The sequence below is a fragment of the Pseudopipra pipra genome, chromosome 1 (assembly GCF_036250125.1).
Source record: "Pseudopipra pipra isolate bDixPip1 chromosome 1, bDixPip1.hap1, whole genome shotgun sequence".
Classification (NCBI taxonomy): Eukaryota; Metazoa; Chordata; class Aves; order Passeriformes; family Pipridae; genus Pseudopipra; species Pseudopipra pipra.
In genome coordinates, this window is record NC_087549.1 from 149,469,065 (window position 1) to 149,496,245 (window position 27,181).

The 27,181-nt window shown below is 44.4% G+C and overlaps 1 protein-coding gene across 1 annotated transcript; it reads left to right on the forward strand.

Moving 5' to 3' along the window:
* Positions 1-5,103: 5,103 nt before the first annotated feature.
* WDR86 (WD repeat domain 86) lies at positions 5,104-27,063 on the forward strand. Its single transcript, XM_064638653.1, has 7 exons — positions 5,104-5,233; positions 5,603-5,903; positions 8,641-8,782; positions 10,291-10,720; positions 19,483-19,618; positions 23,621-23,724; positions 25,583-27,063. The coding sequence occupies exons 2-7, from the start codon at positions 5,741-5,743 to the stop codon at positions 25,799-25,801; spliced, it is 1,194 nt and encodes a 397-aa protein (XP_064494723.1). The 5' UTR covers positions 5,104-5,233; positions 5,603-5,740; the 3' UTR covers positions 25,802-27,063.
* The last annotated feature ends 118 nt before the right edge of the window (positions 27,064-27,181 follow it).

Genomic DNA, 27,181 nt, shown 5'->3' on the forward strand with positions numbered 1-27,181 from the left:
GTGTCAAAGGCACTGGGGCTCTCTGCTTGCATCAGTACAAATCTGGATTAATGCAGTTAAAGCCAGCGGAGTTGTGTCCGTGAAAAGCAGTTAAAACAGGCTCAGAATCAGACCCAGAAAGTTACCCTTGTGTCACTTAGTAAGACATATTTCTTTTGGCTTCCATTTAGATTTGGTCCTTAAGGAGCCTGTCATAAGAGATATATGGTCTGGGCAAGAGGCCAACTTACCGTCTGGAAGAAACAGCAGGGCTCCCATCGAAACAGGGAACAGGGTAAAATGAGCTTTTGACTATTATTTTGTAATTTTGTAAATATTTGTGATTTTGAATTACGCAGTAAAGTTCCCACTATGCCATGACATGATGGAACTGCCTTGTCATCTGCAGACTAGGGGGGAGGAAACCTATTTACAGTGATCTTTGGAACAGCTGCAGTGAGATCTTACACTTCCTGGCATGTCAAAGCTTAAAAATTTCTAGGAAATTGCATCTGCTTTCTTAGCCAGAGAGATAAGATGCCTTCCTAGCAGTGCTTTTAAGCCATCATTTCATCAGAGCAAAAAGTTTAACGCAATCCTCTCCCCTCCTACTCCAAGTTCTCAGCTAAATTCCCATTGCTACCAGGGACTGACATTGGGGTTAGCTACTAAGACCCCATTTATATCACCCAGCAACATTACCGTCACCCATCCATTCATTAGGTCATTGGAAACCAGCTGATTTTCCAGATCCCAGGCTTTCAGACTCCTGATATTGACTGGGAGCAGTCCATCCACCTGGGTGAAGCAGCAGTGGACAGCAGAGATGTGGATGGGTTTTGCAGATGGGTATTCTTGTTACAGCAGTGTAGGAAACTCAGGAAACCAAATATTTTCAGAAATAGCTGTTTTGGAAATACTGCTTCAGAACTGATTAAAACCAAAAAGAATGTTACGTATAATTACAGGAAAATCTAGTGTGAGTGACAGTTTCTGACCATCTTTCATCCTTAAGGGGAATTTGCTAATTGTTTGTGCCCAAACTAGACTCCCGATCACTCCAGGGCTTTTTAAGCTGCAAAGGATTCACATGGAAATGAGGGAAGGAAGAACTCTGTTGCCTGTAAAAGAGACCAGTTGCAGAGGGGTCAGAAACAGCTGCAATGCTGAGTTCAGTCGTGCAGCTTGGGTCTGCAGCCTGAAAGGATAGCTTCAGATGGTGTGCAGTGCTGTCCAGAGCTTTTGGATGACCCTGGGACAATGCATAAAACTCCAAGGTAGGTGGATGGGGAGGGTCTACACACCTCCCAAAACAGATTTTGTTTTTTTCTAGTACCATTGCCAATACTACAGTTGTCTGTGTACCTGCACATGTGCTTGTCCAGTTCTGCTTCCAGTGGTGGATCAAACAAACCCTTGCTTTCAAACACTTCTGCTCCTCCATTTTCACTTCAAAGTAAGGCTGCATGCGGTTGAGTTTTGATAATTAAACCCATGTGAACTTAATTTGCCTTCAACAATGCCAACTCTCAATGCAAGTGAAGCCACTTAGATGCTGACCATTTTTTGAATTAAATCAAACCAGCAGAAGATACATTTAAATCTATTTAAGGTTAAATTTTATTTATGTGGTACCAGCGTGACTGGATTGATTTTAAAATCAAATTTAAGCTTACCAGGAAAATTTTCTTAGGTTTGCTCAGTGAAGGACCTTGGCTCTGGAGACACCACTGTAACATGCTTTTGAGTCTAACAGTTCTCACTGGCTATAATGATGTGGTTAAATCAAAAAACCCCAGCCAAGGCTGGATGTCCACGCCACTATTGATCTTCCAGGCCCTTTACAGTAATTTAAAGAGAGTTAGTTGGCTTTTACAATTTTCTGAGGTGAAGAAGGAGGTAATACTTAATTATCAGCAATTTTGACAGTGATTGAGCTTGACAGCCCGAAGCAGAGCTATAGGATGAAAGTGAACAGACGCTGGCAGCTGGAAAGGCCCTTCTGTAGGGAATGCGGAGGGGCTGGGATGGTGGAAGGGGTTAATTCTCTAAGAAAGATCATTTGCATTGCTGCACACTTTATTCTTTTGTTTTTGGTCCAGCTCTCTGGCTCTCTGCTTCTTTGACAGAACAAAGAGCCTTTGTTGTCCATCAAAGACCATTGCAATCCATCCAGATACCCAAGGGCCCAGGAGGGGGAGGTGAACATGGAGGAGCTGCCTGGGTTCCTTCCTCCACAAACAACATCAGTAAAATTATTGGAAGCATTTGCATCATTACTGAAATATTTTCAAGGAAAGTGTTCTTCAGCATTTGTATCAGTGCAGATGGTGACGTAAAGGCTTAGTATTTTCTCAGGCCTGGGAGCCTATGCTGTGTGTCTGAAGGTCTTGCAGGTGAGTCGAAAAACAGATAATTTGGGATGAAGTTGCTCATAGGGGCTTTTGCACCTGACCACTATTGTCTTGTGGGGAGGACTTAAAGAATCTCCCTGCACTATGTTGTCTCTGGATCAGCGATATGAGAGCAGGTTGAACCTCTGCTGGAATGAAGGTATGTTTTAAAGATAAGGTCTCAATTTGTTCTACTTAATTGAAGAGAATTAGGAGCCTCCTGATGCTGGACTCCTGGCATAGTCCATGGTGAAGGACAGAGGCACCTCTCTCCCCTTCCAAAGGACAATGTAGCTCATCTAAACCCTACATCCTTCGTTTACTTCTGCTGCCTGCCAAAAGAGTTTAAACTTGACTCCAAACTTAGCAATAGCCACTGTGTACTGTGAATCCAGCCCTAGATATCTAGAAGCTTTCTTAAGGTTTTATAATTATCTAGATGTTACAGGAGCAGCTCATCCATCTGTGTATGTACATATCTGTAGTTATCTACACAGCTAATAGAAAATTGTTGTAGAATGACAATTGAAATGTATATCAGCAATGCTGAGTTTCATACTTGCACATCCTTGGGTGTCTGGATGAAGGAGGATTCATTACAGGATTTGGGCCCTGAGGAGCAAAATCAAATAGCAGATAATTTTCTTTTACTTTCCTCATTGTCCCACAAGTAAAAAAAAAAACCCACAAGAATACAAATGTAATAAAGAAAACTTATCTAAAATTCAGGCAGATAAAACTGACGGAAAAAAGGAATTAAAAAAACCCTCAAGAAAATGAATAAATATTCATGAAAATATTCAAAAGCTTAGATGTTTTCATTAGTCACCACAGGAGGGAAATATTAAATAGAAATAATAATAAAAAACCTTGAAAAGGCTTTAAGAAGGGGGTGTGTGGGGGGAGGACCAGCACACCCTCTGCTCCCACAGCTGATGCATGACTGAGCTGTGGCCAAGGGTTTCCCCTCTAGCTCTGCCTCCCCTTGAGATTTAAACTGTGCGTGTTTAAAATGTGCAGACCTGCCTCGAAACTAACAAAATATCCCTTCCATCTGATTTTTTCCTTGCATTCACATCATAGCAGCACAGGAAAATAAAAAGGAGTGCTAATCTATCCTACAGTTTCCCGAGCAAGGACTCTGGGCAGGGGTTTTGTGAGTGGATTTGACAGATGTACGAGCAGATGGTGAGGGACACTCCCTGAGAGCAGCCGATTCCCAGGCCTCCATGTCCAAAAAAAAAAAATCTTTTCACGGATAATGTGATTTTCAGAGGGAAGAAACACAGTAATCAGATCTCACACTAAAACTTTTCGGCCATTTCTCGAATGCACGAGGGCTGTGTGGAAGTGCCTGCCTTCAGAAAAGAGCTGGCTGGGGATGATAAGCCACGGGGCTCGACCTGACCCTTGCAAAACCCGAATCTGCAGCTCCGTCTTGCAAGCTCCTCCACCGGGCAGCTGAGTCGGGATCACCTCGTGTTTGCACTGGGTGTGACATATTAGTCCTGTTTGGCCTCTGCCAGAACGTGCTGTGCAAAATAACACATCCCGTGCAGCGCCCGCTTAACGCGTGTGTTTCTGCACGGCCCACGCGCTGAGGGGCATCGTGCCAGAGCAGGGCTGGTGTCTTGTTAAATCGCTGCCAGTGCCTGGTGGACCCCGATTATGGAGCCAGTGGGCTCCTTTGGAGGCTGGTGACTTGACACAAAAAGGTGCTTTTCTGATCCAAGGGGATATGAGCCAGGAGAACGGGGTTTTGTGATTTATCCTACGACTGCTGGCATGTTTTTAGCAGCAAATGAGCTGCAGCTCCCTCATTTCTTAGGGGAGGAAACCACATCAGACCCTGCTGCTGCCTTTCTGGGAGATCTTGTCCCCTCCACATTAGTTTGCCCGGTGGATTTATCCTTCGTTCCTTTAGTTACACGGTGGACAGGACCCTTCAGCCCATGTTTCGGATCAGTCCCAAGGCAGCAGAGTCCCACTTTGGAGCAGCTGTCGGAACCCTCGTACAGGCAGTTTGAGGCAGCACAAAGGCCCCCCAGCAGCCCTGCCCCTGGGATGGATGGGTGAGGGGCCGCATTAACAAGAAACAGCCGCGAAAGCTTCGAGGTAGGGGCAGAGCGAGAGAGGGGGCTAGGGGCTCCCGTGGAGAAACGGGGCGGGAGCTCGTCCAGGGAGGGGGGAGAGAGGAGAAACAAAAGGCGATGGTTTCCCTCACCATAGCCCCCAGCACAAGACTCGGTCTCTCCCTGGGAGTCACCGGCCATGGAGGAAAACGCGACGCCTCCGGTGCCCCCCGAGGCAGCGGGGCCGGAGCCCGGGGGAGCGAACGTGCGGCAGGAAGCGATGCCTCCCTCGGGACGAGCCCGGGGGCTCCGCCGGGGATGGGGAGGTGCTGCGGGACCCCTCCGGCCGTGGAGTGGTTGTCAGGGGGACTCCAGCCGGGACAGACCCTCCCGCCCCTCCGCTCCCCCGTGACCGAACCGCGGCAGGAGCGGTGATGCCGCTTCCCCCGGGAAGGGGGGTCGGTGCGGGGGGAGGCCGTCCCGGAGGGCAGCGCTGCGGGGCACCTCCGGATGAGGGGAACGCGGCAGCACCGAGGAGGCAGCGCGGGCGGGGGGGAGTCGGCTGGAACATGGAGCGGGAGGTAATGGAGGCAGGGCCGGGGCGGGGGGTGAGGGCCCGCCCCGGGGTGGGCTGAGGGGGCACGGCGGGAGCCCTGCCCGCCTCCCCGCGGGGCGGAGGCGGCGGCGGAGGGGGGACCCCGCGCTCGGCCCGGCGGCGGCTCCGGCGCCCCGGCCAGAGGAGGTTCCCCCTCCCCGTAGGGCGAGCGCGGGATCGCCGCGTCCGGGGCGGTGAGTGCCGGGGCGGGGGTGCCGGGGCGGGGGTGCCGGGGGGCCGTGCGGGAGGGATGGCGGCAGCCCTGGGGCGCTGGGGGGGCCGCCTGAGCGTGCCCCAAGTCAGCCCTGAGGTCGCTGGAGGAGCAGCAGCCTCAGCGAGGGCACCAGGTAGCGGTACTGCCCGGGATCGATCCCCCCCGAGGGGCTGGACGTGCCTCGGTGCCCATGCAGAGGGTACCCCGGCCCGTCTGCCGCCTCAGGGCTTCGGATCCTGCGGGGAAACAGGCTCTCAGTGGCTTCAACACACCCCGAGGAAGCGATGCATCCACGGGGGATGAGATGATTTAACTTACCCTCCCATTCCCCCTTTGTGTCCTTGTGTAGGAGTCCGGACTACCCTGCTGATGTTTGGGAGCTGAGGTGATGGCAGAAGTCGGTCGGTGGGACGCGGCTGGAGGTCCCGGGGCTGCGGAGCGCCCGTGATCCGACCCCGCGGGCTCGGCCAGCGCCGGGAGCGCCGGGATGGGGAACAGCGGCTCGGCCGTGAAGGTCTGCACGGATCACCAAGGGGGCATCAACTGGCTGAGCCTGAGCCCCGACGGGCAGCGGCTGCTCACGGGCAGCGAGGACGGCACCGCTCGGCTCTGGAGCACCGCCGACAGCCAGTGCCACGGACACTTCCAAGGTACGGGAGCTTCTCTTCTTAACCCTGGGATCTGAGCCCAAAGCGTGTCACAGGCCACACAGCACGTCCCGGTCGCTTTCAGTCCTTGCAGCCTGCCGGGCAGCCAAAATCATGCTTGTTTTGTTTTGTGGGTTTTTTTGGGGGTATTTGTTACAGTAACGTTTAAGCAGAAGCTGTTTCAACCCCAAGCAGGTTACCGGCGCTACTGAAGGCACGGATCCTTTTATCTCAGGGTGTGGAATGTAGCAGTCATTTAAGTTTTGTCTCTTTCTGGGAGCTCTCTGTTTTACACCCTGAAGAAATATGGACTTTTTGTTGTTCACTTTCTCTTTTTTTTTCTTTTTTTTTTTTTGTCCTTTTAATCATCTCATTTTCCAGACAGTCTTTATTTAGAACCTCTTGATCCAGAAGTCTGGAAAGAAACCTTACTAAATAGATTATTCCTCCCCTCCCCCCAGTTGACACACAGAAATGTTAATTGCTGGGTTTCTTTTTAATTGACATTTTTTTGCATCTTAAACAAAATTTATTACCCTTAGACTAGCATATCAACAATTAAAAAGAAAAGAAAAACTCTGTGGAAAGTACAGTCATGCAGGAGTCAGATGTGCACTGAAGATGTTTGTTTTCTCACTCATGTTCTTTTAGTACAGAAAAAAATAAAGCTGTTAAGTTTGGAATTTCTGATTGTTTTTGCTGTGATTTTCTTGTTGTTTGTTTGCTTGGTTCCTTGTTTTTCACTATGGAGTATTGTCTTTTTCCCCACATCCTGCCATGGTTCTAACTTCTGGAAAACTCGCTGCATTTGATTTAGGTTTAGAAATCCTTTTTAACCACTAATTAGCTTTTAACTAGAAAGAGAAATGTATTGGATAATGTTCATTATTATGGAATCTGGCCTATGTGCTGCCAGTGTTTGGGGTAAACTCTAAAGAAGGTTGGCTGCGTGGTTTGTGAACTGTCATTTGAATCAGATAATTGTATGTATTTTATATTTGTGCACAGACACAGTTGATGTGTAAATTTGCATTTTACAAGCTATAATTACTGATAAACCTGTGTCTATCACACAATTTCAAGCTGCACCACAGCACAACCAACAGACATGTGTGGTGGCTGCTCTTGGCCAGACCAGCACCAGACCTTGTCTGCCACAGGGGGTTTTGGCATCCTCTGTGTGGGTCGAGTATTACTGAGTTAAAATCTGACTGGCAGACTTTAGTGCAGTAACCAAGATGCTTTTTTGATCTCAGAGCAGGATTACATGATGCTGTGAGAAAAAAAATCCAGTGGTTGAAACCTGTCCCATTTAGGCTGCTTTGCAAAAAGTTTCACAACTATGAGTATAGTTTTGCTTATAGCCCTGGTGATCTGTTTAATTTTTGGCATCTGATGAATTTGCTGTAGCGGAAACCAGCCACATGTTTCTAACGTGGATTCTGGTCTGCTTTTGAACTGCAACAAGGCTTTTCAACTACAGCAGTTGTAGTGAAATCTGCCTTTCACAGTCAGTGAAACTGTTTTACTGGGCAGTCTGCTTTCCCTTTTTTTTTTTACCATCTCTTTATTTTACAACATGGTTCTGTTGTTCTAATACCTTTGTCCATCTGTCTCTCTTTAAGCACATTTGTCCTTCTTAGATTGTTTTTTCTTTTTTTCCTCAAAGAATAGTATTTAAATCACAGTAGGGCCCATCAGCTTCAACCATAACTATCACTTTTTTGATAGTGACTTAGGAGGAAGCAGTTTTGGTCCTAAAAGCTTACAGTCTAAATGTTAGAACAGAAGAATGCAAAGTAATGCCAGCAGAGTGATTAGATAGGTGACAGTAATTTCACACAAGAGATCTTGAGCAAAGCTGGGACTTGAATCCTAAGGTGATTTTCAAATGCAGTGCATTTAATGTTACAATAGAAAAATTACACATCTTGCTAAGCAACAACAAAAGCTTGAGGTTGTAATATTGATTCCTCTTTGCTGGCATTACCCTGTTTGTCAGCATGACATCTTTAGAGCAGTGCTTATGTCTATTTTTATTGTAACTGCAGAATCCCAGTGTACTCAGAATATTTTATAAACAACTGTGCTCTTATTCTGTCTTTCTGTGTCATCTCCTTAAAGGTATACTGATACTTTGAAAAGTTTGAGGTTTATTCATGTTGTTAGTCATGATGGAGAAAGTATTGGCTAACTATTTAGCAGACATATTTTTTTGCTTGCATTTCATTCTGCCTGGACAATGAAATTAAACTTGCTGGTAAGTCTCATGTTGCTTCCTTTTTTCAGAGTTTCATGCTTTAATTTTTGGCTGTTTGTATCCTGAAAATCAATGGGCTGGGTTTTTTACCCCTTATTTCACAAGAAGAAAGCAAAAACATTTCTTTATTAAAAAAATAAGCCAATTTTTTATTGGTTTTAAACTTCAGTAGTCTGAGTTTTATTATTGATATTAATTTAGCTCATAACGTTTCTATAATGCTGCTTGATTTACCTGATTGGTGGAACTGTACTGTTTTACTCTTTCACTTAATCCTGATTTCAGTGCATTTTTCTGCTGTTGCTTGAAATTGTTTTGTTTTATAGAAATCCTCAAGTGTGAAGAACACGGTGCTGCATCCAAAACCGGAGTTTCATTCCTTTGTTTGTTTTACTTTTCTTTTAGTCGCGGTGAAGGGCTCTACTAGTCAGCCCTGCTCGCGTGCAGAGTGATCAGATCTATTTCCTTTGTTATTCACAGGACACGAAAGTTACATCACCTTTTGCCACTTGGAAAACGAGGCTGCCTTCACGTGCAGTGCAGATCACACCATTCGGAAGTGGGATGTGCTGACGGGGCAGTGCCTGGCCATTTACCGAGGCCACACGTCAATTGTGAACAGGTCGGTTCCCTGGAGCTCTCCCCCTGCGTCCCTGTAATCTGTTTTCACACCTATATTGTCATTTTGCTGCAGTTCTCCATTTACTTCACTAATAAAACGGGTTGTGTGAACCTTTGAGTTCGTGCTACGTGTGTTCTGTGCTGCAGTGATTAGTTTTCCTAACAGCAGTGCTGACACAGACATACACAGCAGATAGGAGAGAAATGAAAGGCAAACAGCAGGGGGATTGGATCCAGGGCTAGGAATGAAATTCCAGAAGAAATTATCCAATTGATAACAGATGCTTCTGATAAATAGATTTTAAAAACATTGTGTCAAGTCTTTGTGTTGGCAAGAGGGATAAAGTCAGGGCTTTTTCTTTTATTACTGTTTGTGCAAATTAAGTTTAATATGAAACTATTAAATTAATTGTGGGTGGCTGATCGGCCTGTCTATTTAAAGTGCCTCTTAATAGTTGGACTGGATTTAATTAATGGCAAATAGAGCAGTAAAAGATTGGTATTTTTTTAACATTTCTTTTCTGGTGGGTGAGTGGGTTTTTTTGTTCCTTGCTAAACTCAAAACACATATGATGTGTAGCAAGATTCTGTAAATAGTTAGGAAGGCTGGCTCTGTGTTTTGGCACTGGCCTGATTTTTGCTCGAATCAGCAAATGGGAAATGTGTTCCCTATTCATATGACTTTGTTGCCTGTTTGAAAGGTTCCAGAGGACCAAACTCAGCTGACAAAGAAGGCAGGTTATGGATGTTCCCTGTCTCTGGTTTGGAAATATGAACTCTAGAGATTTTTCTGTTATTTTATGTTTGTGCTGCTACAACTCAGTGTTTTGGAGGCCCAGCAAATTGAATTCCTGAGCTGTAATCTCTGATTTGCTCTTCAATTATGTAATAAATGGGATACTCTTTCTTTACCTTTTTTGAGATCCTGAGCTAAGTGAAATTAGGGGTATATTATTTTTTCTTGTGGTCTCTTTATTTGACGATGGAAAGGTGGTTATCTTTGCACATGGTCAGTTGCAATTCAGGTTCCTGGAATGTTTTTGCGGTGTTTTGGGTTTTTTTCTGTTTTTACTTCCAAGCTATTGTCATAGGTTAGTTTATAAATAATTTTTTTATAAAGGAAGACTAAAGAGTAATTGCCAAGAATGAGTTATTTAAAAAAAAAATAACCAAACCAAACAACACATCAAACTTGTAGCTAGTATGTGTAACTTATGAAAGTTCATAATCCCTGCTGGAAGGAATTTTACCAAAACACAAATGCCCAAAGTTATAATGCTATAGTGTAAAAACATAAGTAGCAATATATGTACCTGAATAAGGGGTCTCAGTTTTAAAATGAGAAACAGGGAAGTGTTCAGTTTCTAAAACCACTGAATTGGGGTTATGTATGTGGTGTTCATGCTACTCTTTCATGCTTCAGGGTGCTTGGCATTGAAATTGTGACAAAAGATGGTTATATAAAAAGAATGATGCTGTTCATGCACAAAACCTTTTATTTTTTTGCAGGATCCTGGTTGCCAAAGACTATCTCTTCAGCGGCTCCTACGACAGGACGGCCCGCTGCTGGAGCGTGGACAAGGAGAAACAAATCCAGGAATTCCGGGGCCATCGGAACTGTGTCCTGACTCTAGCTCACTATTCCTCCAGGGATGTTCTCGAGGAAGAGGAGGAGGAAGAGGAGGAGGAGAGGGTGAGCAGAGACCTGCTGGTGACAGGGAGCACCGACTGCACTGTGAAGGTCTGGTGGGTGTCCAGCGGGCGCTGCTACCAGACCCTGCTGGGACACACCGGGGCCGTCCTGTGCCTTATACTTGATGCACCAAACAGGGAGCTGTTCTCTGGCAGCACGGATTACACCATTCGGACCTGGAATATTGTCACTGGTGAGCAGCTCAAAGTGTTCAAAGAGCACCAAGGATCAGTAATCTGCCTGGAGGTAAGAGCTCTCTGCAAGAGCCTTTGGAAAGGGTTGTCCATATCTTAACTCATGTGAGTCTCCGTTGTCTTTTCATTCATAAAGAAGCTCTTCCAAGACAGGTTATAAATGGTAAGGTTAAATATTCATGTAATAGCAAAATAATAGTGCTCTCTGATCTTGAGACAAATCCTCTTTCCTAAAAGACTTTCTGATCTCTTGGCTCCTAGTGGCTGTCCTGGTCTAACTTCTAGCTCAGTATCTGTTTAAATCCTCCTAGGTCTTGGAACTCATGAGTAGGTTTTCTGGGTGCAGTGTTCATCTGAGTAGGATTGTGTAGGCAGGATCACCACACTGAAGAAAATTACCTGACCAAGTAAACAGTCATGGGGTCCGATAACTTAAAAAGAGGAGGGGGAAAAAAATTCAGAGTAAACCTGAAAACTTAAAAAAACCCAAACAATCGAAAACCCAACACCAAGTTGTGGGCAAAAGATAATAGGAAGCATAAAGGTGAAAGAAATCCTACATTAAAAGCCACACAGACATAATGTGAGAAAAGAAAGGGAGAAAGAGATGGTCAAGACAAGAAAATGGGCAAGGAAAATGGAAAAGTAGAGCATGGGGAAGACAAATCAGGAAATGATGAAGGAAAGAGGGGAAAAAATGCAATGTGACCTGAAAAACCATACTCTGTTTTCCCGTTTGCAGTATTTTTCAGGTGAATGCTGCCAGATTTGTTAATGATGCAGGGAAGAGGAGGAGGTTAGGCAGATGAAGCAAAATGGGAACTATCGCACAAGCACTTACCCTGTGCACTCATTATCCACCAGAAAATGCTCATAGTGTATTTAAAGAGAGTATAGGATGGTCTGTAACTTAGTTTCAGGTCAGCGTGAATGTTCATAAATGTGTGTGTCTGACTGAAGTTAATGACAGCAGTTTTTCTTGCTGCTCTCCTTGTTTGTGTTTGTTGTCCTTAAGTGTTTTTCCTTTACAGAGGCTACAGGATGTATTTTTTATAGCTGTTTAATAAATGTTGCCTTTGTTCCTAGAGAAGGTAGTCACAGCTGACACTAGCAGAGTAAAAACCTGAGAGTACCAAAGGAATACTGGTTTTCTTCAGCTTTAGAAAGGGAAAAAAACCCCACAGAAGATCATGTTGCCCTGGAGTAATGTTTGTCTCGCTTGGGTAAATTCTTGGTGTTAAAGCTTGTTTTTATGATATTGTGGTAATGTATCTGAAGGATGCTGAAGTAAATCCGTGGCTGTTCTTAGTGTCATGCTATGTTTTGTTGTTTAATTGTAGCCCTTCTCCAAGGCACAGATTGGCAACAACAGAGCTTGCTTTAATTTAATTGGGTTCTTGCTAAAATTGTTACACAAAACTGGCTTGACCCTCTCCCAGAAGCCTGGGAAATTCAATTACGCTCTTTGAGTGCTCAGGAATGAGCAATGCTTCTCTGCTTGTGAGCACGGAATTAAACAATGGTTTTAAACAAACAGAACTTCTTGCAGGGGAGAAGAAAAGCAAAACCAATATATCTATTTGGAAAACCTGAACAATTCAGAGTACACAAGACTGCTGCTGCCAAGACCGTGTTGGCAACAATCCTGGCCAAATCCTCTTCTAGCTGTGAGTAACTGGTAGCCCCTCACTTCTCTCATCACCAGCTGGTGTTTGAGGCTGGGAGAGTCCAGCTGAGGTACATATAGGCCCCCACAGAGAGCATTTAGTGTCTAGGCCTCTCAAACTTATCCCAGCTTAAACAGTCACTGCACTGCTGTTGAATAGCTTTAGGCTGTTGATCTTTCCTAATTCCTCCCTCTGCCTAACTGGGTTCAACACTGTCCCTTCTGTTCCACTTGGCAGCCTCTCAGCACAGCCCACATGGTATTTTCATTCTTTTAGGAAGGGGTCAATCACCAGAATCCATACAAAGATGTTACAACAGAAAGGAAACTTCCTGGAAAGAGGTGTTTATTTTTTAATTATTTTTGATTTCTTCTCAAAAAGCTCTTGGAGCCTTTTTTGCCATGGGCATCTTAGTGGCAGTGTTGTAATCTGTGGCAGTGAGTTGGGATGGTATTTTTCAAACTCCAAGTCAGGAAGGACTTGGAGGTAGTTGTGAGTTGCTCACAGTAGCCAGCAGACAGTTTTAATTGTTGACAGCAATTAATTTTCTTCAGGGCAGAAGTGAGCTACTAATTACAGCAGATTTTCACTCCCCTGTCCTGGAGGAGCTGAACTGGTACCAGGAATTAAAGGCATTTACCTGTTCTCTGGGTGGTATAATGCTTGTGTGGCGAAAATAAAGGAAAAGGAAAAATAAAGACTTATTTTCATTTTATTTATTCAAATAAAGATCCCTAAGGGAGAATGACCTTTCAAAAAGTTTGAGAAATGCTCAGTATGATCTTTCATCCTGGACACAGATCAGGAAAAATTTGGATACTGAGACCGTATTTTCCCCAACTTTAGAAAGCTGTTATTAATGGGAATGCCCTGGGATGTTCTGAACTGCTGCAAATTAGGTCCAGCCTGTTCCAGTCCTCTCCCATTACTTTCCAGTAAATACCAATAGTGTTGCTGTAGCTGTGAATGGAAACTCCTGGAGCTTCTTGAAGGAGTTTTCTGGGTGGATAGCCATAAAGCACACCCATGTTATCCACCTTGTTTCCTGCAGAGCTGGATTGTGGAAAGCAGAGGGCTGATGCCACAGGCATGTTTGGATTTTGAACGTTCCCCAGTTTCTCTGAGATTCTTTAGGTGTTGTTACTGGCTAGTGTAAGTTAGGGGAGCCTGGGAACAACTCTAATCTAGCATGGCAGAAAAGAAAAGCATTGGTGAGCTTTAGGTTTTCCCTTTTCCCCTGTCCTTGATGGTTCTGGACAGGGGAGTGAAGAGAGTGAGTTGTTCATATTCCCCAAGGCTGGTCCTGCTGTCCCAGCTGGGGTCAGTCTGTTGAAGGTGAGTTACCAACCAAACTGACTGTGGGTGTTCTGCTGCCAAAGGAGCTCTGCTGCAGGTACCAGCTTGTTCTAACGCCGCTTTTGTCTTCCATCCACTATTTAAATTGGACAGAGAGTGGAAAGTCTCCTGGCAAAACCTATCTGCAGTGGGAACTGTGTCCATGGTAGGTGCTTTGGCAGCACTGATTACTTGATTTTCACAGTCAGGCAAGGTAACTCACGGTGGAGCAGCCAGAACTCTTCACTCTCTTCCTCCTGCAGTGTGTTGATCACTTGGCAGATGAAGTAGAGCAGCTGTTCTGAGTGCTCCCTCTTCATGTAAGAGCCAATAATGAAATTTTATAGGAAGTGATGGGGAAAAAGCAAGGGTGGGCTGAGTGTAATCACAGCTCATGCTCGTCCTTCCACTTAAAAATTTCAGACCTGGCTAAAGACCAGTATTTGCAATTAATAATCAAACACCCATTTTCATTAATGTGACTCCCTGCAAAAGGCTGAATAACCCTGATTTAAATATTTACTTGTGTATGTTTTCCTAAATGCCTCGGAAGTAGCTTTGCAAACTGTTTACAAGGATTGCTTTGTCCTTCGCTGATTGTTCTGCCTCTGAGTATTTATCAAAATTTTGCTGCCAAAAGCTGGCAGAGAGAAATGTTCCAGCTTGGAATTTAGCTTGGATCCTACAGCAAACATTCTTACAGGGAAACTTCTTTTTGAAGAACATGAACATGAGTGGGCAAGGACTTGTTTCTGGTTTTCCCGCAAAAGATCCTTTGTTTGGACCATTCCCTTCAGTTGCCTTTTAAAGCTGACTAGAAGAAAAGAATGCTTTGAACAAAGCCACTGCCTGGACTCTGTTTATGTTGTGATCACGGGGACAGAAATGTTTTCTTGCCACATCAGTTAAATTAAGTGCACACATTTTTTGTAATCTGTGGTTGCATTTGTTGCATCAGAGGATGAAGATGTGAGTTAGAGGAATGTGAATGTGTACAACACCTGTAGAAACTAAACATGTTTCTAGGGCCCTTGCTTTGCACTGCAGTAAAAAAGGCTGAAAAATGTTCTCTAACAGCCAGACCAGAGAACTCGTTCTAGATGGATTCTCAGGAAAAAAAAAAAAAACAATTTCTTGCCCACAGGGAGTTTGTTTACTCGTTAAAATGAATGTGGTTTGAATGGGATCTTGAAAGTCTTACATAGTTGTAACTGGAGATTGGTCCAAGTTGGTGATTTTTAGCTTAGAAGTGGCTGTGAATAGGAGACCCAGCTGGCAGACTGTAGGAACACTGACCTCCATGAGGAGAACAGGCTGGTGGTGGGACACGTGGTTGCTGATGTGAACTTATCCTGAAGTTCCTGGGGTCAAGTCTGAGTGTAGTGACCTTCAGAAAGAGGATGTGCCCAAATCTCCCTGGGGAGCCAATTGCCTCTCCTTGGCTGAGGATTAAATTGTTTCTTACAGCAAAGGTTAATTGAGATGGCGAAGTCCATTCCTATAAGGTTGAAATACCTGTTAAACAGCTCTTTGCAGATATTTTTGGCATTCTTACCGGTAAAAATTGTCTTAAGCTGCTGCATATATTCAGTTCATCTGAGCTTGTGGAGCAGTAGGGTTGTGATTGCCTTGGGAGACCAACCCTGGATATGATAATCTTTTTTTTTAATTAAAATTCTGTTGTGTTTGGGGGATACAACCATTTCTTCTTAATGAAATCTGTAACTACTTCAGCATTTACAGCTAGAGTTTTGCTACTGCTATTACTTTACCACTCACAAGCAGTCTGACTGAACATCTCCAATACTTTGGTCTGAGGATTAAGACAAATTTGCTCCATTCATGTGTCTCAGTGTTTCATCAGATTCAAAGCAAAATGTCTCAGAGTGATGAGAAAAATTAGCAGTCCAGAATTACAAATATCAATGCAGTGATTTTTTTTTTCTGCTTTAGAACTGGGCATCTGACTGTCACCAGGATTTAAAATTTTTGGAAGCTACTTGGGTTTGAAATGTCCGCTCAGCCCATTAGTATCTGAGCTGCAAATCTGTTCTGTGCTGTCCACTCTGCCCCAGGTGCCCTTGCCTGGCCATGCTTTTCCATGTCAGGAGCTTTGTCGGGCAGTTAGTCAAAGTGAACAAAGGGCTCAAAAGCCAGCCAGAGAAAATACAGCTTTGGAAACATCACTGCTTCTCCAGGCAGTCGCAGGTTGGAATACTGTAACCATTTCTACTGATCACATTTAAACCACAGAGTGTGCTTGTAATTATTGCCAGCTTGTAAGTATTGCCAGTTTGTAAGTATTTTGGCTAAGGAAACAGTAAGTGACGATTATTAATTTGATTAAATACAGATATCTGAAGTGTTGTAGCTTAGGCTGGAGTTGTAAGCTAGGCACACCTTTAGTCAAGTGAAGGAGGAGTGATCTCGCCTAAATTGATTTGGATACAGCTGAGGAGGTTGTCCTTGTTGAGGGAAGAAATAGTGAGTTTTAAGGTGTGGTCTGTTTCAGATGTGCTTCAGGGTGACATGAATTGTGCCCCAGACTGCAGTGACTGTAAAGGTCTATCTTAGCTACACAGATCTGCACCAATTTAGATGAGATTATGCCTTTCACATCACTTTAGGCAGATCTGATTTGCAGCTTCAGCCTGAGCTGATAGCTCTTGATGGCTTTCTCCACTAATAGCCATTTCGTGCTCTGTTTTATAAAAATACCCTGGAAATGAGAGGCTGTGTGACAGTCAGAGCCTGTGCTGGGTTTTGCTGTTGGCTGTGCTGCAGGCTCAGTCTGTGGCATGTGGTAGATTGTTTAACCTGTTAATGTTTCTCTTTCCATGCAAGGCTGAGAATCTCTTGCTGTTGTGCTCACCTGCTTGAACTGATGAGGGGGAGGAAGGTGCATAGATCTGTATAATGGGGCAGCCTGGGCAGCGCAGAGGCTTTGAATGAAGATGGTTGGTGTGCTGGCCATCTCACCAGATCCCTGGCTGGGCATCAGAAAGCCAACCATGTCTTGGGTTGCATCAACAGCAGTGTGGGCAGCAGGTCGAGGAGGGGATTCTCCCCCTCTGCTCTGCTCTCGTGAGAGCCCACCTGGAGTGCTGCATCCAGCTCTGGGGTCTCCAACATAGGAAGGATGTGGACCTGTTGGAGGGGTTCCAGAGGAGGCCATGAAGATGCTCAGAGGGCTGGAGCATTTCTGCTATGAAGACAAGCAGAGAGAATTGGGGTTGTTCAGCCTGGAGAAGGGGGGGGCTTTGGGGAGACCTTATAGCACCTTCCAGTGCCTAAAGGGGCTTCAAGAGAGCTGGAGAGGGGCTTCTTACAAGGGCATGGAGTGGTGGGACAAGGGGCAGCGGCTTTAAACTAAAAGAAAATAGGTTTAGTTTAGATATTAGGAAGAAATTCTTTCCAGTGAGAGTGGTGAGGCACTAGCATAGGTTGTCCACTTCCATCCCTGGAAATGTTCAAGGCCAGGTTGGATGGCTCTCTGAGCAACCGGCTCTAGTGGAAGGTGTTCCTGCCTATGGAAGGAGGATTGGAACTAGGTGATCTTTTAGGTCCCTTCCAACCCAAACCATTCTATGATTGTAAGGCTCTTACAATTCTGGTGCTATAAATTATCTAAGTAAGCCCACATCATTTGATACATTTTATATCTAGCAAATTAGCAAATCTAGGCAAGTTGCAGCTCTTTTGTTTCACTTTGGCATTCATACACCCACTGAAATGTAGAAACAAAGCAGCATAACCTAATGTACTGTTAATGCAGAGTGGCATTTACCTGCAGGAAGTTATAATTTAGTAATTTAGTGTTTTCCCTTGTTCAGTGGGTGGGTTGATGCTTGCTAGTAAGATGTTAAAAAAAAAAAAAAAGTGCAAAGACTTGGTCAAGAACCACACAGCAGGATCTCAACACAAAGAATCCTCTTCCATTTAGCAGGTTCAGCATGAAAATCTCTTCATGCCCATTCGGGCCGAGCTTAGAATTTAAAAATCAGGTTACCTTCCTCAGGCTGAGTGGCTCTTGGTTTTTCTTAGTGCTGCTGGCCATTTGTTCTCTTTCCTCACTGAGATACAACATTAATGCTGTTGTTAAAACAGCTTGAAAGTAATTGGAAGTGACATTTCAAAGTACTGCTGGCCTTTAACAGTGGGTTGTGTTTCACAAGCTCCTGGCATTTAGCTATGAATTCTGTTCCGTGGGTCAGGTTCTGCTGGTAGGAAGTGTGGCATTCCCTGCTCGGGCTGGACTGGTGGGAGCTGTGACCAGCTCTTGCTCTGCCTGCATATGTTTCTTGTGCAGGTTAGCCCAGTCCCATCACTGTAGTGCTTTGTATCTTAAAATACCTTTTGTTTCATGTAACACAGCACAGAGTTGTTCTGTACAAAGCTCACTTTGATGCCTTTTGGGAACAGGGTCATTCCTTTTTGGATTGGGAGTGGAGATGGAAGAGCATGAAAAACATTCCAGCCTTACAGATACAGAGCATGCAAAAAGTGGGGACTGAAGGTTTATAATTTTCTGAGGTGGCAGAATAACCGGACCCTTAGAAGTGCCCTAAGATCAAGACCTAGGACAAGTGGGTTTGTCATTTGTTGTGCACTTGGTTTCCTGGAGATACCTGAGAAGTGTCAGGGGTTAGTGCACTGCTGGTCATTTGAACCTTCTGATCTGTGTGTCTGGGGGACAAACCAGGTATCATTACTCCTTATGCAAATTCCATCTCTTGGAGGGGGAGTGGGTGAGGGTTCTCCCTGCAGTCTCTCCATCTCTTTGATACAGAGGTTGCTGCAAGTCCATGTAACTTGGAGGAGTGTGCAGTCAGAGCTCTACATAACAATGGCTGTGAAAACCCTTAGTTTGATTTCATTAGGCAGACAGAGGATGCCAGATTTTTCTCTGCAACTGTGGAGTTTTTCCTTGGTGAGCTTCCAGGCTTTATACAGTTTGTTTACTGTGTACTGGTTGGTTTTATAGTCTTGCACAGGTTAGTTATTTTCTCTCTGTCTCAGTTTCCCAACCACAGTCCTTCCTTTTGTCATTCTCTGTCATGGAATAAAACCCACCCTCTCCACCAGTGAGTTCTCACAGGATACAGGATGACTGGTGGAATGAGGCACCAATCTTCTTTGGGATTTACAGTCAGAATTACTTTAAATACACAGCAGAAGAAATCTGATTGAAGATGTTTAAAAGTCTGTGTAAAGGGTGGTTAATTATTTCATCATTCAATAACACAGTCTAAAAAGACTTGTGTAAATGAACATACAGAACAGCTTCAAGGAAGAGTTAGCGTTTCCAAATGCTAACCTTGTGCAGTATGATCCTACTAAATATAAACCCTGGTTTATGGTGTGTAGGATTTTAATTTTAATGTACCATTTTTCTGTTACTCAGAATTGTTCTGAAATTTCTGTTGTAATTAAAACTTACAATCTGATAAGAGTTCCTGTCAAATATGCTTTGCAGAAGCTACACTGCTGGGTTTTTTTTGAGGCTGTAATAATGTAGCTAATTATGGAAGCGAGGTTAGCATTGTTAAGCTCACTGGAATCCTGCCTGCTTGAGCCAGCAGATGGGCTAAGTTTTTATGTTCTGAAAGCTGTGAGCTGTTTTTAAGGCCCAGAAGTGAATGGGAGATGCAGTTGTGAAGAACACAAGGTTGGTTTGCTCACCACCCCTCTGTTTCAAGGTGCAGCCGTTGCTGTCGAGTTGGAAGCTGACTTTGGATGAGTCACTTCAGTGCAGTTCTCTCGAGAACCTGCCTGAGGGACCATTGCTGATGTCTTCTTCTCTTCCCTTCAGCTGGTGAACCGGCACTTGTATTCGGGGAGCGCGGACAGGACAGTGAAGTGCTGGTTAGTTGACACTGGGGAGCGAATCCAAACGTACAAGGCTCACAAACACAGCGTTAGCACTTTGAAATACCACGCTGGGATCTGTAAGTTGCCTTCCCTCTGTTCAGCAACCCCCTGTCTCCTTTTCGGTGTTTCTCTCTGATCAAAGGTTGTTAATGGAGAGTAATTCTGAAGCCTTGTGAAATTGTCACTTTTTTTTTCAACTCCAGCATGTTTATGTTCAGTATCGAACTTTGCTGCACCGCTCCATGTGGGAAGCTTAGATCTTCCCTCCATTTTTCCACCTCTCTCTTCTCGAAAGTGAAGAGGCAGTTTCTTAAAGAGAAGTAGCTTAAATCCTGAGCTGTCTGGGGGTTGTTTGTGTAGCCATGGTTTAACCTCACAGGTCTGTCACCTGCTTCTTCTGTGTGCTCAGGGACAGCAAGTGCTGCCGCTGGATACACAGCCCTGTGCCTGCCTCTGCTGCCTTGTAGGTACTGTGCAAGGGACTGTCCTAAACCAGAATCTCAGATGCTCACTGGTTCTTTCTAACAGTTGGGCTTCCTGTTCAGACTCTGACTATCTCCTTTTCCACAAGTTCTTTTCCTCTTACCTGTCATGGTTTGTGTATTTGTTCCCCAAACCACCTTTCTGCAGTAGCCAAGCAGTGCTTGCCTTACTAATGTTCTCAGCTCCACTGCTTTCAGTCCTCCTGTTAATAGTGGTTTCTGTACATGAGTGCCTATTGCTGACTTTACAGTTTATTCTGACCATCAGATTTCCCTCTTTAATTCCTCTGTGCTGACTTTCCTTCTGCATGTCACCTCTCCATTTCTGGTTTTGGGTTGCACGACAGCACCTCTGTTCTTATCAGTGAAGCTCTCTCTGTGTCATCCTGGTCTTACCATGCCACTGTTGTTAGACCTGAGGTGCCTTCATTTGCTTCCCAAAACCAAGAACTTATCTCCTTTAGGGGTGGCCATGGCTGTCTTAAGCTAATCTAGACCTTCAAACCACTTTGCTGGTTTTGGTTTCTGTACTTCAGCTATGAAGTGAACATACAACACTGAATGAGTGGTTGCTATCTGGGCCTCGATCTGTCTTTTGGCAGAATGTCAGTGTGATGGTGATAACTGGCTGACAGATGCAAGATGGTGCATGTTAGCAGAGACTTGTACCTGCACTTGTCTAGCACCACACTTGCCATGGCTGGCTGACTACATTTATAACCCAGTAACTGAACTGATTTCTAAATTGTGTTTGGAAACTTAACAAGTAACCAAGCCCAGAGGTAGAATTTTATTTCTGTCAGGAAACCTTTTTTTGGTCTTCCTTTCAACCTGAGACCCACAGCACTACTTTTCTCCATTAAAATAGTTAATTGTGATTTATGGTTATTTCTGCTCCCCTCACCTACACTGCAGAACTACCCCATCCTCCCCTACCTGCAGATTGTAATTTCTGCTGGTTTCATCTTATGCTGTTGGCTAAAATGCGAAGGGGAAAGGGTCTAAGCCTAAGCTGCACCCTGAAGTTATTACTGGTCCAAGAACCAGGCAGGAAGCAAAGGAAATGAACCAGAAATTGTAAAATTGTAATCCAGGATGAACACTGGCAGACAAAATATTAATGATTTTGTGAGAGTGTGTGTGTGTGTGTGTGTATTTACCCCCTTTTAATTATAAAGACACAAACCAAAACATTGAATTAATCAAGACTAGCCAAAGGTGGGATAACTGTGCTGAGCTGATGTTGGCCTGACCCAGTGAGGAGTATCCACATCTCTGGGTGGGAGATGGAGACACTGTCTCCTTCATTAATAAGACCTCCAGAGCTGCATTTTTTCAGTTTTGATCCTACTTTTCACACAACCAGTATAGACTTGACCACACCCTAAAGAATAAAGAAAGTTTAGGCTCAAACAAAAGTTTCGTTACCTGATGCCACCCCCATCAGCTCTGCAGCTTTCTCTCTTCCCCCTCATCCTGCCACCCTGCCCCTGCCACACACCACATTATTTTTTTCATAACACTCTTTTTTTCCCCCCTTAAAATACAGGCAATATTGCTGCATTTAGTCAGACCTGCGAAGAACATCCTGGCAGTGTGATAGAAGTGTTCACAGAGTTATTTAAGATCTCATTTTAAATCAAATGCAAAAATACTAAAAGTGTCAAACAGGGAGAATTGAATTGTTCCACTTGAAGGGTAGAAAAAATGCCCTGGAAAAATATTAGGAACTTGTTTGAATGCATTAGATGCATTTTAATTCTTGAAAGAGGAAGTTTCCCCTAAAAAATTAATTTATATACTATGCTTGCTTGCATTATTGTGTGTTTCCAAGAAGGCTTTATAGTGTACAGGGAGCCCAGACAGATCTGAGAACTAAGATTTAAATCCTCAGAATGTGTTTCCAGTGGCTTTCCTCAGCCTACTTGTATAATTAATAGCATGGTGAACATTGCAGCTGGTTTTCAATCTAATTTACTTAATGATATGTTGATTATTTCTCCCTTACAGTGTGTGCACAGGCCTTTAAAATTTAATGGGGTTTATATCTTTTCATGTTGCAAAAACTCCAAGGGGACGTTTAAAAACTGTTCTCCCTCCCAATTGTCTATGAATTTCAAGTAAAAAACTAAAATTAATTGTTAATTTTTTTGTTGTTGTTTATTTCACAGGTGGCATATATAAATATATCTTTAAATGCTAAATCTGGGGTAGATCAACAGGTCTTCTTTTGAAAGTCAGAAGTGCAAAGAGACTTCCTAAATCTAGAGTGACAGTTCAAAAGGCATAAAGGGTGCCTGTCAAAAGCAAAAAATCCTGATAGCAACAGCTGAGGTAAACTGACAGCTGCATAGTGAAAACAGCTCTTAATTGGTTCCTACTCTCTGCATGTGTGTGACAGAACTAAGGGATTTCCTTTCACTGGAAAAAAAATGTACCTGTACCCTGCTTTACTTCGTTGTTACTCGTTTGCAGAATGGGACACTCTGCAACTTGGGATTGTGTTGGCAGTTGAATTCATAGCGGCCCATATAAAATGACATCGGTTTTCCACATCCAGATGTTTCTTGGAGGTGTACCCGGGAGCTTCCTGCTGTTTCATTCGAAGTGGGACAGCTGATGGCAGTTTGTAGCCTGTCCTCCAGTCTCGCTGGAGTCCTGAATTTACTGCCGTGATAGTTTTTTCGCCTCTCTTTGTAGATTCGGTCCTGACATCCCCCAAAAGATAAGGAATCTTGGTCTTCAGGCACTCTGGTTTTGTGAAAATCTTTCCATGCTAGTGGCCTTTGCAAAGACATGAAAGGCAGGGAGCAGTGAATATATTGCTTTTTGCTGCTCTGAAATATTTATATCTAGATAAACTTGAGGGGTTTGGGTTAACTGAGGGAAAGTGAGTGTTTGTAAAGGGACTTTGTGACCTTTAAAGCACAGAAATGGGCTCCTTTTTGGGCATATTGTTAAATACAAAATTTAAATATTCAGCACTGCCTTACAGTTGCTGAATGCAGCAATTCTGGGGATCTGATGTGAAGATCCTGAAGTGTTGAGAAGTCATTCTTTGTACATCTAGTTAAGATCCTCTAAGGAAACCTGATGAACAGACAAAATTCATGGTCATGCCTAATTTATTTACCCGTGCCCTGCCCCTCTTGGAGCAGCAGAGGTGATGGAGATACTGTACTACTGAATGTAAACTCGTAAATAACTGTGGTAAAACAAATGGAAGGCTTAGTGGAAATCCTTAAAGCCAAAGTTGAAATAAATTGCCTGCTTAGGATTACTGAGGCATGTTTAGGCAGGGAAATAAACATGGCAGAGAGGAGCAGAAATAGATACATGAAGCGTGTGTGGAGTGAAATGCTGGAGTGTGTAGGAACTTCAGGCTTAAGACAGTTCAGTGTTTTGAGAAATACAACTGAAAACAAACACAAAATGAAAATAATCTGAACTGCTTTATCTGAGGAGAGAATCAACCCCCAAAAATGGAATGTCGTGCTTCTTTGTGAGCATGTTTCAGGTGCATTTTTGAACTTGCATGAACTGACCTGGCGTTGCTGCTCACGTCTGGCCGTGCTGGGCTGTGTGGTTGTGTTGCAGTGTTCACAGGAAGTGGCGATGCCTGTGCAAGAGCTTTCAATTCCAGGAGTGGAGTCCTGCAGAAGATATTCCGAGGACACAAGTTCATCATCAACTGTATCCAGGTCAGGAAGGGGTTTCTTTGTGTGATTTCTCCCTTCTCGTTGCCTCCTCGTTTGCTTTGTGGGAACTGGTGTGTGGCTGGCTGTTCTGTGTGTCTTGGACTGGATGTTGTTCCAGGATAAGACTTGAATATTCCGTATGTAATTTTAGAAAAGCTTGTTAATAATAAGGATAAGTGAAACCATGGAACGAGTCCCCAGGGACAGCCCTGTATCTGTGATTGGGGTTTTTTCAGGTCAGGTTAAACAAGGAGCCACAAAAAATGAGACAGATGTAACTGATGCTGTATGGGGCATGGAATGGACTTCAGCCTCCTGAGACCCTTTCCATTACAAAACACTAATGATAAGTGTTTGCAGTGGTCTAGGAGGAAAAGAAGTTTCTGCCTTATCCAGGCAGGATAATATATACCATCATCCCCAAAACCATCCTGGGACATGGCATCCCTAAAAAGTCTGAGGCAGCTCTGTGGTGATATCTGACCCACACCCTGCTAGACAAATGGAGGAGTCTCTGCCACTGGCTCAAAAATTTTCTAAAAGCTCATTAGGTGCCTGAAAACTTGCTTTCATGTTGTCTAGGCATTTAAAAGGGGAGGAATTAGTTATCCTTGGTGGCCACACAAAGATCACAGAATCACAGAATGTTTTGGGTTGAAAGGGACCTTAAAGATCATCTCGTTCCAAGAGGGAACACCTAGGGATGCCTTCCACTAGACCAGGTTGCTCCAAGCCCCCATCCAACCTGGTCTTGAACACTTCCAGGGATGGGGTGTCCACTCGAAGAATCTGCATCTCTCTGCATCAGCATCTCAGTGAAAGCTGCCTGCAGGTTGAGGATTTTGATTAACAATGTGAGACATCATCAGTATTTCTGGGAGGCTGACAGTCCAAAGTAAAAAGAGAGGAGACAAAATTCCTTTTGGTGCTGATCTCAAGCACACAAAGTTGTAACTACGGTTGTCTTTTTATGTTCTTCTGAATTAGCAAGTGGCTGGTTGGTCTTAAATTGCAAACTCCTGGGTACTGAGCAACTGGTTGTGTAGCAGATGGTCACCTGGGGGTGCATTTGGGTGGTAACAGATAGAATCCCTCTGGGCGGCCCTAAGTATTGACAAAGCTTGGCTTTGTATTTTATTTTGTAACTTAATTTCCAACTGTACAAGGCAAAAAATCCTGATAAGAGAGAGGAGTGAGAAGCGGTAGCCTCAATATGATCTTAAGTGTATTAATGAGGGGTGAGGAGGCTGTGGTTGGGTGGTGCTTCATGTAAGCCAGAGTGCTGGTAGGGTGCTCACTGTCATGACCCACCTCTGGTGACTGAGAGCACCTGTGGTGGACAGACTGATGGTTCATTAATGAAATTAAACCACAGGAGGGAGTGAAGGTCAAATTACTGCAAGTTTGGAAGAACAACAGAGTTTGAAGGAGGACTTGTAACTGTAACTTACTGCAAAGGAAGAAGGGAAGCGAAAAGGAAAGCATTCCTGATCACCCCACTGCCCACTGATGCTGATTTTGGTGCCTCCTTAAGCTCAACATCAAAACCAGGACAGAAATCCCCAGCTACATCCCACTCTGACATCGAGTTTAGCTCCCCATTGCTTTTCTAGTGGGGCTGGGTCATAAATAACTCTTGCTGTTTATATTTTATGGCTCTGTGAAGTAGCTGAGAAATGAGCCCTGACTTGGTAATGTCTCAGCCCACTTCAGCAGCTTTGTGATAATTTATACTGGCTCTTGCCAGGAGCTCAGGCCTTAAGTGTTGGGATCAAGCTGTGTTTGCTCTGATTTCTCATGGTTTGATGGTGCTGATTCTGAGCTGTACAGTTTGGTATTAAGTGTGACCCTGTTGTTCCAGATCCACAATGAGTTGCTCTACACAGCTTCCCATGACGGCACACTAAGGATTTGGGACATCCGGGGAATCTGCAAGAGAAATAAGCGGCGTTTGAAGAAGGAGAGGTCTGTCCAGGGCAGGAGCTCGCAGAAGGGGAGCCTGTCTCGCCTCTTCAACAACAAAGTGGGCTGTATGGTACAGCAGGAGAACGGGGAACACGAGGCTGTTGAACTAATGTGACTGCCCAGAACGGCCTTTCTGTCAGTGACCAAAGCTGAACCTTTTGTTTTCTGCACCACTGTGTCCATGTAAACCAGAACTTGGAAAGAGACGGGAAATGGCTTTGCTTGAACCTCAGTGTCATGAGCCAGGGTTCTCTGTGACTGCCAGATGGACTCCAGTCAGATCCTGTCACTGCAGATGACTCAGCTGAGCAGGTGTGGGGCCAGGAGGGACAGCAGTGTGGCTCAGGTGTGGTACCTCTGTGTGTGCAATTAGGAACTTCCCTTGTTTCAGTTCCCTCGGGCACAGAAGTGCTGCACATCTCTGCCTGCCCAGTGTCTAATGAGAGATGTTTTCCCCTGTTCCTGTTGCCCACTCACATGGCCCCTGTTCAGCCCAGTGTGGCAGTGGAAGGTGCCCTGCAAGTACAGCTACAAATTCCACCTTCACAGCTGACCTTTGTGTCAGTCGTTGGCTGACTGGACACCTCTCTGGGAAGCTGAAAGTAGTAGGACAGCAATTAATTTAATTGCCTTTTTTTTTACAAAACATAAGCCAGAGACCAAGCTAAACCTCAGCCCTTTTGTACCAAGGTCAGCTGTTTGCCAAGACACAGCAGTTCCCCTCCTCCCAACAATCCAGTGGGGTCTTTTTTTTACCTTTTAAAATCTCACACTTCAGCAGAGGAAGCACCAATGACTTCACATGTGTCTTCTGTGAACTGCCAGGGTTGTGAGCTTCCAGCCACCCATGTACCTTGGGCACAGTTCCTGATGAGCTCCTCTGAAGGGCCTCCTCTTGGCATAGCAGGAGTTGGAAGGTGGTGACTATACCACCTCTGTGGGTAGCCTGGCCCTCTGCTTGGCTGGCTTTACAGGGGGGAAGGTTTTCCTTACATCCACTAGGAATGCCAAATTGTAATTTTCATGGAAGAGGAGAGCAAACCAGGATTTATTGGGTGTTCTGTATGTATTGTCTTTCCTCCTCTCGAGGCTGTGTCTTGCTGGGTTGTGAGTAGCATTGGATAAGCTGTCAAACTCAAGAGAAGGTCTCCCAGTCTTTTTTCAGGTTCATCCCTCTCTGATAACCACTGAGCCATGAATTAACAAGGGTTCTTATATTTTTCTATTTGCAGATATAGCTCTTTGTAGAACCAGTCCAAAAATACCTAACCACATGTTTTTATTTTTATGGCTTTATTTATTCTGTACTACAGCAAGATAAAAATGCTGTATTCTTTTTTTAGAATGGATTAATAAACATGTGGCATCTACAGACAAGCGATTGTCTAGTTTTTATTTTTGTCTCATTTAGAGGGGGGTTGGCTGGCTGCAGATGCTCAGCAGTTAAGGATGGATGGAATATGGAATATGGGGAAAAAAAACCCCAAATATACTT

Bases quoted from the DNA above. Each gene is read 5' to 3' on its own strand.
- WDR86 (XM_064638653.1), top strand. From the start codon at position 5,741: ATGGGGAACAGCGGCTCGGCCGTGAAGGTCTGCACGGATCACCAAGGG. The intron at 5,904-8,640 runs GTACGGGAGCTT...TGTTATTCACAG, and splicing joins GTGCCACGGACACTTCCAAG to GACACGAAAGTTACATCACC. The intron at 23,725-25,582 runs GTCAGGAAGGGG...CTGTTGTTCCAG, and splicing joins TCATCATCAACTGTATCCAG to ATCCACAATGAGTTGCTCTA.